At 35.9% G+C, this 8,831-nt stretch overlaps 1 protein-coding gene across 2 annotated transcripts in view; it reads left to right on the forward strand.

Moving 5' to 3' along the window:
• The window catches only part of GMPS (guanine monophosphate synthase), a 114,279-nt gene extending 106,374 nt beyond the window's left edge, over positions 1–7,905 (forward strand). For both annotated transcript variants that reach the window (XM_060149875.1, XM_060149874.1), the window contains 4 exons: positions 2,329–2,444; positions 5,515–5,645; positions 6,555–6,727; positions 7,783–7,905. In XM_060149875.1, the coding sequence (XP_060005858.1) occupies positions 2,329–2,444; positions 5,515–5,645; positions 6,555–6,727; positions 7,783–7,884 (522 nt within the window). In that variant the 3' untranslated portion in view covers positions 7,885–7,905. The remainder of the gene's footprint in view (positions 1–2,328; positions 2,445–5,514; positions 5,646–6,554; positions 6,728–7,782) is intronic.
• The last annotated feature ends 926 nt before the right edge of the window (positions 7,906–8,831 follow it).

Raw genomic sequence — 8,831 nt, forward strand, 5'->3', positions numbered from 1 at the left:
AAATTAAATACATTTTAGAGATTGTTCATCTAAAACTTAATATACACTCTTTTCCATAAATATGTGAATCTGAGCCATCCTTTTAAATTCCTCTTTCTCCTGAATTCATGTAGCTCTGTTTGTAAATAAGACAATAAAAATTCATCGTTACTTTAAAATTAAACTAAAATATTTTAGTTCATGGAAATGATAGGGCCAGCTATTTCCCCTCTTCTCCCTCTTTTTAAAGGCCCTATGTGAAAGCTACTTATATTGTTTTTAAATCATGTTGAAATAACCATTCCTGGAATTGTAGGAATAATTTTCTTTCAGTGGTGTATGGATTATCTCATTTATCATATACAGATTCATTTTGAAACTCATCGTATGATATTTCAGGCAGATATTACCTTACTATATAAAAATAGAAGAGCAGACAAGTGGGTTTTTTTGTTTTTGTTTTTGTTTTTTCCAGTCCTAAGTAGATCTATTATAGAAAACTTCCAGCTGTGTATGCTAACTCCTGCTAGGCAGGGAATTGAACTAGTTCCCCATTCCCCTTTTTTGATAAGTTCATAGATAATGCTATGGATAAATAAATAAATATAATTTGTTGGATGAGTGATTTCTTTTTTAAAAAATATGATTAACATATATATACACTATTATATATGAAATAGGTAAACAACTGTATAGTACAGGGAACTATAACCTGTAATGGAAAAGAATCTGAAAAAGAGTTTTTTTTATATATATATATATATATAACTGAATCACTTTGCTGTACACTTGAAACTAACACAACATTGTAATAATTACACTTCAATTTAAAAAAATGAAGCTCATTCAGGCTCCACTATTTTTCCCATCAAAATAGAAGTTTCTTTTGTTGTTGGTTATCTTAACTTTATCTAGTCTCTTAGGCCTTTGAAGCTGAGACTCTTAGAAGTCCAGATAAAAATCATAATTCATGGTTAGTATAGCAATGAAGTTTATTTTCTAAATACCAAAATAAACTGCATTTGTAAAAAAAAAAAAATGTACAGTACATTTAAAAAGTAATTCTCCCTATTTCTGCTCTCCAGTTAAATGTTCCCTCCAGAACCATTTAGAAAGAAAATGAAAGGGAATTATTGACACCTTTTTCATCACCTTTTTCTTTTAACTGAACATCATGAACTTCTTTTCATGCCATTGCAAGTAGATTCTTATTCTTAACTGCTGCCTTATATTCCATGTATGATTATACCATAATTTATTTAATCATTCCCCTACCAATGGACATTTAAACCATTTTCACTTTGTCACTATTATAGGCATTTCAGCAAGTAGTATCTTATTTTTTCAAGCAGTTATTCATGTATTTCAGTAATATTTTCAGGATTAAAGAGCATGTACATTTTAAACTTTGATAAATACTATTATATTATCATTCAAATAGTCTGAATTCTTAAGTTTACTGTGTATTAGGTAGTTATCTAATGAATCTTACTTTTAAGTTGTTTTCAGTTTAAATTTTTTTTTAAGTAAATGACTTGGATTAAATAGGACAGAGGAAAAGGGAATCAATATTATCAATTTTATTCACTTATTTTAAAATTAACTTTCTTATTATAAAGGAATAAATTATTTTTATATCTGACTTGAGAATCCTTTATCCATCTAAAGGATTTGGCAGATCTTGTCTTTGGAATGAAATCCCAGTGGATCTCTGGTGTATGTTGAATAAATTATTGAAATTACCGTGACACTTCTTTTTAATGTCTGAGCTGATTTAGGTAGAATTTAACAGGGGATGTTAGGGACTTCCCTGGTGGTCCAGTGGTAAGGAGTCCGCCTTCCAGTGTAGGGGACACGGGTTCGATCCCTGGTCAGGCAACTAAGATCCCACATGATGCGGGGCAACTAAGCCCACACTGCTGAGCTTGTGCGCCTCAACTAGAGAGCCCACGTGCCACAAACTACAGAGCCCACGTGCTCTGGAACCCGCACACCACAGCTACAGAGCTCACGGGCCCTGGAGCCTGCGCGCCACAACTAGAGAAGACAAAACCCGCACAGCACAATGAAGAGCCCACGTGCCGCAGTGAAAGATCCCACATGCCTCAACTAAGACCCGATGCAGCCAAAAATAATGAATAAATAAATAATACAAAAAACTGTTAAATAGGGGATTTTAATTTAGGATTTGTTTATATCATTAGCAAACTATCCATATATACTTATAGTCAAGCATATTTTTGTTTAAAAAATTGCTATTAATGGTGTCATCATGCATGAAATATTTTCCAGTCCATCTTTTGAATTCTGTAAAATCATTAAAATTATCAATTGTATTTTTATTTTCAGGGTGACTGTCGTTCTTATAGTTATGTGTGTGGAATCTCCAGTAAGGATGAGCCTGACTGGGAATCTCTTATTTTCCTGGCTAGACTTATACCTCGCATGTGTCACAACATTAACAGGTGTGTTCTGCAGGTGGTGGTGGGGTGAAATGTAATGGAAGGATGTGGTTTTTTTAAGGTCTTCCCATGTTGAAAGAGCAGTGGCTCAAGTGTAGATACAGGTATGTGCTTAGGTCATAATCCAGCAGATATTTAATAATACCTTGTACTTTGTTCCTTCATCACAGTGCAATCATCTGCTTATTAAAATATTTTTTGCTTGAGAAATAGGAAGGTTTTTAATTGTAATATGAAATACTAAAGACAGCTTTAAAAACATGTCTTCCCAATTAGCAATTTACACTACCTGTTTTATGATTAGATGTTTTATTCCAGAAGGATTGAAAGAATTGTACAGGTTATAGAATTACTGTTAGGGACTTAGTCAATTTAATAATAATTCCAGAGTAAATCAAAAGAAAGAGACATATGCCAGATATCGTCAAAGTAACAGCGTTAAGTGTTTAAAAAAATTTGAATTTAGTTTTTCAGATCCAGTTTTCCTTTAATTTACACATTAATTTCTTATGTTGTATATATCAATAACTGATTTATTGATATAATCTTTATGTAATACTGAGCATTGTCTGTTATAATTTCAAAAGTCTTACTCATTTAGTACCAGATTGCTAATTAAATCTTATTTTACACTGTTTCACTCTTTTCTATTTTCTTCATGGGTTTTAGGCAGTTAACAACCAAAAAGAATTTCTTGAGATTTCAGTTTACTCAAATTAGCTACAGAAAGTATAAACCTACTTGTTGGTGTTTACTGAGCAGGGTATGTATATTTCTATACTGGTGTGGCTAGTATTTGTAGGCTGGTATGGCCTTCAAGACAAGAAGTCAAAGGGAAATCACATTTTTACTGATGGGAACATGTCCTTTAAAAGGCTTGCATAGATGAACCAAAGGCCCCCAAATACAGAAGCACCTTTAACACACTGAAAGGGTGAATTATTAATAAATAATGGTAAATTTGTAATTGCCTGTTTTGAATGGAGATAATTGTCTTGGTTAAAATAATGGTTCATAATTCATCTTCTGAAACATGCTAATACCTAAATAAACTTCATAGGTCATACAGAAAATTCCCTTTCACTAAGTTTGGCTCCACGGCTTTTACTACATAATTAATATGTTTTTCATTTCACAACATTCTTGTTTCATCTGTCTCTTTGTCCTTTTCTTTTGCCGAAGAGCACTCACTCTTGTTTAAACTTTATCTCGGTCCTTTTATAGTCTGGTTTCTCTGCCTGTCTTTTCTTTTTTCCCCATTTGTCTCTCCCTCCATTCTTAACCCTTCCTCCCTCCCCAAAAAAGGAAAAAAATAAAGTCTAACAACCAATAAACAAAAAACTAGATTTTAAATATGAACCTAGCAAGCCCTTAAAGGGTGTTGGTGAATTTTTGATTTCTTTGCCAGGGTCTTTTTTTGGGAATTGGAATTTAAAAAAAGAAAGAAAAAAAAAAAAGCTTTCCATTTTTACCAGTCTTTCCCCCCTAATTTGCATGCTGGAATCTTTATATAGAGAGGGACGGTTCCAGTTTTACTGGAAGGCTGCCTATCCCTGTACATTCTATGATCACTCTTGTTTGAACAAAATAAAAGAAAAAGGAGCAAGTTCATGGCATTCTCTTGCATAGTTGCTTTTTTCCTCTAAGGATTGTTTATGAGCTCTAGGAACTATTTTGTTTAAAAGAAGTGTGGCCTACTTTCTATGCATGGAACAAAACGCTTCTTGTGACAGTATGTTTGGAAGGAGGCAATGAAGTATTTGGTGGTAGTGGTGGTTTTAATCTGATGTTTTTTTCTTCCATATGTTTTATTTTAAGTACCTATTAAGAAAAAAGCATTATTAAACTTCACCATGGTAGTTACAGGGGAGATTTATTTTCTCTGCTAAAGACAGTAGGGCTAAGGAAAAGGGACAGTTGCCTGCTGGCTGGAGTTGGATTGGAAAGAGCCAGGTGGCACTCATCCCTACCCCTTCTCTCTCTTGTTTTCTGGGTGAAGGTTGTAGAACAGATTCCTCAAACCATTGGCAAGATTCCCCTTGAATTGTTGTAATTATTTGATCCTAATTTCCTCAAGCTACCTTCCAAATCCTACTTTTATTAACATCTGCAGCATACTTTCATAAGTTTCAAACAGACATTTACTTGAAGCAGTAGTAAGTCATTCCTTTTCAACCAAGTCTTAACTTTGGTGATATTCTTAACCTTTCTTTGGGATCAGTGTTTTCCAAAATGTAAAAAAAAGAAAAAAAAGGTTGAGTTGGCAGTCAAATAAGTTTGGGAAATTCACTGTAGTCTCATCTTGGAAGCTTCTAGCGCATATTATAGTTTCTGAGGTTTTGTTATAAAACCTATTTATTTAATTTGGTATTTCCCCAGGAATTTCCTAGGGCTACTGTAACAAATTTCCACAAACTGGAAGGCTTAAAACAACAGAAATCTATTATCTCACAGTTCTGGAGGCTATTGAAGGCTATAAGTCTGAAATCAAGGGTGGTGTCAGCAGGGCCATGGCTCTCTCAGAAGGCTCCAGAGGGAGAATCCTTCCTCGTCTCTTCGTAGTTTCTGTTGTTTGCTGGCAGTCGTTGGCTTGTGGCAGTGTAACTCCAATCTTTGTCTCCATCTTTACATGGCTGTCTTTTCTCCATGTGGCTGTGTTTACAGATTTCCTTCTTCTTAGAAGAACACCCACCAGTCATTGGATTAATCCCCCCAAACACCATTATGACCTTTGTTTGATTACCTTTACAAGGACCCTATTTTCACCCACAGATTCCAGGTGGACATGAAGTTTTGGGGATACACTTCTATCCAGTACATTAAATGGAAAGAGGATTGTGATAATCACTTACATCTTTGCACGTTCTGAGATACTAGTATTCCAGAAAATATACTTTGAGGAAGGTTCATAGAATAGAGACCCTTCTATAATCTTATATCCTATCCTACCCATTTGGGAATTTGAAGTGGGTAAGAGAGGGGCCTAAGAACAAATGGAAAGAATGTTATTTTATGTGCTTTGCTTCTCTTACTAAAACGTATTTTCTCTGTAATTTTCACTACCCCCTTCTAGAGTTGTCTATATATTTGGCTCACCAGTTAAAGAACCTCCTACAGATGTTACTCCCACTTTCTTGACAACAGGGGTGCTCAGTACTTTACGCCAAGCTGATTTTGAGGCCCATAACATTCTCAGGGAGTCTGGTAAGCTGCCCGTTTTGTTCATCACTGAATGCTCTAACTAGATTTTGGAAGCATGGCATTATTATTTCTAGTAGGAGGACTCAGCTTTTAGTTTTATTATTTAATTCTTTGGGTAGTTCTGTGACATTGCCTTATCTGTATAAAATTTATTCATCTTTGTGGTCATTTGCGGACATGTACAAAGTGGCAGAAAATTTGAGTTGCTCAACTCATATGTTCCCAGCTGAGGTTGAACAAGGCAATTCTCTGCCTTCTTGTTTCAGCTCTTTCTATAAACAAGTGTCCCTTTTGTGGTCTATTTAATGACATGTTTTTTGCATTTTCGTGCTTTTTGTTGGTGATTTCACTGTTTAAAATAGTGCTGAGGTGCTGTCTAGGTTCCTAAGCACAGGAAGGCTGTGATGTAACTTACTGAGAAAATAGGTTTGTTAGATAAGATTCATTCAGGCATGAGTTATAGTGCCATTGGCTGTGAGCTCAACGTTAATGAACCTACAATAAATATTGCATAAGGTGTCTTTAAACAGACACACACATAAGCAAAGATATGTATTAATCAGTTGATGAAAGTGGTCAGGAACCTAACTCTGTATTTCCCCTAGGGTTAGAGGTTCAGTATTTTCTTATTCAGTGTCTGCAGTATAGAAGATAACTACTATGAATAATGAATTGACTTTATATCACATCACTGTAACATATCACTGCAGTCATCAAATTCTGTAATTTGTATTTGTGATTATGTTTACTTACAGTGCTATGAGAGTAGCTAAAAACAGTACATGATGACAGTCCCAAGAAGTGGTGTGTGTATGTGTGCGATTTTAGATCTGTCTGGGGGGATTTAATTGAGCAGAGAGTGCTTTTCTATGGTGTGGTGATTGGTTCTACATGTTAACTTCCTTTCTTTAGGGTATGCTGGGAAAATCAGCCAGATGCCGGTGATTTTGACACCTTTACATTTTGATCGGGACCCACTTCAGAAGCAGCCTTCATGCCAGAGATCCGTGGTTATTCGAACCTTTATTACTAGTGATTTCATGACTGGTATACCTGCAACCCCTGGCAATGAGATCCCTGTAGAGGTAACTTATACTTTTTTTTCCTAATGTACATTTTTAATACCTTATACATTTTATAATAATGGTGAATGGAATAGGCTATGGCAATGTTGGTATTCCTGAGGTTGGTTTTCTGTTCGTAAAATAGGCTCTTTTTAATCTCCACATAATTGGTTGTTTAATACACTATAGTAGAAAAAGGCCTTAAGTTTATTAAACTCCAGATGTCTGATTACTATGTGGAGAATCACCAACTCTAATCTATCATTTCATCTAATTTTGCCAACCTCTACTTTATAAATAGTATCCTCCAAGTAGAGAAGAAAACACTAAGAGTGAGGAAGAGTTTATTAGACATAAGGGTGAGATTTGATGGCGTTATGGCCAGGCACCCATGAATTTCTTGTTGCTCTGCCTATTAGCAATTGCAGTTTTGATCACCATCTTCCTTTCTTATTATCCCTCCACTAGAGTGTTCCAGAGGAGCTATTTGCATAATGGCAAATGAAAGTCAAAGCGAGACTTTATTAGTTGGACCACTGTTCCAGGACTCTAATACAGGGCTCTGATTATATATAGCTAGATAGCTGGGTTGGGGAATGTGGCTTAGAGTCTGTTTTCCCTTAGGCTCACATTTGCCAAGTCTCTGGCCAGTCAAGTGACAAGGCCTTCCTTGTCTATACATATAGCAATGATTATTATTACCTTGCATTATGTGCCACCTTGGTGGCCTCGATGTTGTAAACCACAGATAATTTGTGAAGCATTGGCATAAACCCGTAAAATTAGATACTTGGATGCCACAACAATGTCAAATTGCCATAAATGCTTCTAAACACTTGTTATGGACCAGTAACAAACATGACTTGTAGACTGCACTTTGAGTAGTACTGAATTTAAGTCACTTAAATCTATAGAGCATCACTACATAAATTAATCATAAATATATCCCATATACAGAGAGGACAATAGTAAAAATAGATTGTGTTTTAATTTCAAATTACAATTGCAGGACTTCTAAGTCTGTTAGACACACAGTGGACCCTGGCTCTTTATTTATAATCTTTGTTTTATAACAGGTGGTGTTAAAGATGGTCACTGAGATTAAGAAGATTCCTGGTATTTCTCGAATTATGTATGACTTAACATCAAAGCCCCCAGGAACTACTGAGTGGGAGTAATAAACTTCTTGTTCTACTAAAGTTCCGTGTGCAGATTAAATTGATTAGAAACTATTCCCAGTATTGACATGCAGTACTGTCAAAACAGTTACTGGAGCAACTACATCACATCTGAGTTCTCTGCAGCAAAAATCTACGGCTTAAGAGCTGAGTTGGGGATAACTAAAAGGGACTGAAGAGTTTATATGGGTATAATCAAAGCACCATTGCCTACACTCAGACACTGACACTGCTTTTGCCTTTACCTCTGCCTCACTTGTTCTTTATGTATAAACTCACTGTTGCTATTGATGTCTCTGTCATCGAAGATGTATGGGAGTGGGTGAGTCTGGGGGCTGGTAATGGACTTCTGTCCCCTTGCCAGTTTCTAAGAGATGTTAGAAACACCATTATTTACTAGTGTGACTTAGTATGTATTCCTTATGGAGAATCTGCGTTTCCTGTAAAGTAACCTCATTCCTCCAAAGGTTCTGGGAAGGGGTCAACATATCAGATAAAGGTTTAGGTGGGCTATTCCATCCACTTTTGCTGGACACGGGGGCCCTAAAATGGTAAGCTACCTTAAGATGGAAAAGCACCAGGAATTTGTTGAAGTACTTTGAATTTTATGTCATTACGGCCATGGGAGGAAGGAACTACGAGTAGTCTCAGTTTAAAGTGTTTTCAAGTCATGCTCCATGTTGCATACTGTCAACCTGTTCATTGGTAAGGAGCTTTATCCTCCCAGCCTTATTGCCGGCTCCCATAGCCTTGTAGAGGAAGTTTCTGTTCTCTCCCCAGAAGAGACCGTCTTTGGTCTAGCATAGATAAAGTTCAAGCATTTTAATCTTGTTTGGTCCGAGGAGCAGCTCTGAGATCACAGAAACCATCGTGCACGCCCACAACTTACAAATGCATGCCTGCAGTAATCTCGTAAAGAGTTGTAAAATGAACTCTTAGATGTAATC

The sequence above is a fragment of the Lagenorhynchus albirostris genome, chromosome 5 (assembly GCF_949774975.1).
Source record: "Lagenorhynchus albirostris chromosome 5, mLagAlb1.1, whole genome shotgun sequence".
NCBI lineage: Eukaryota > Metazoa > Chordata > Mammalia > Artiodactyla > Delphinidae > Lagenorhynchus > Lagenorhynchus albirostris.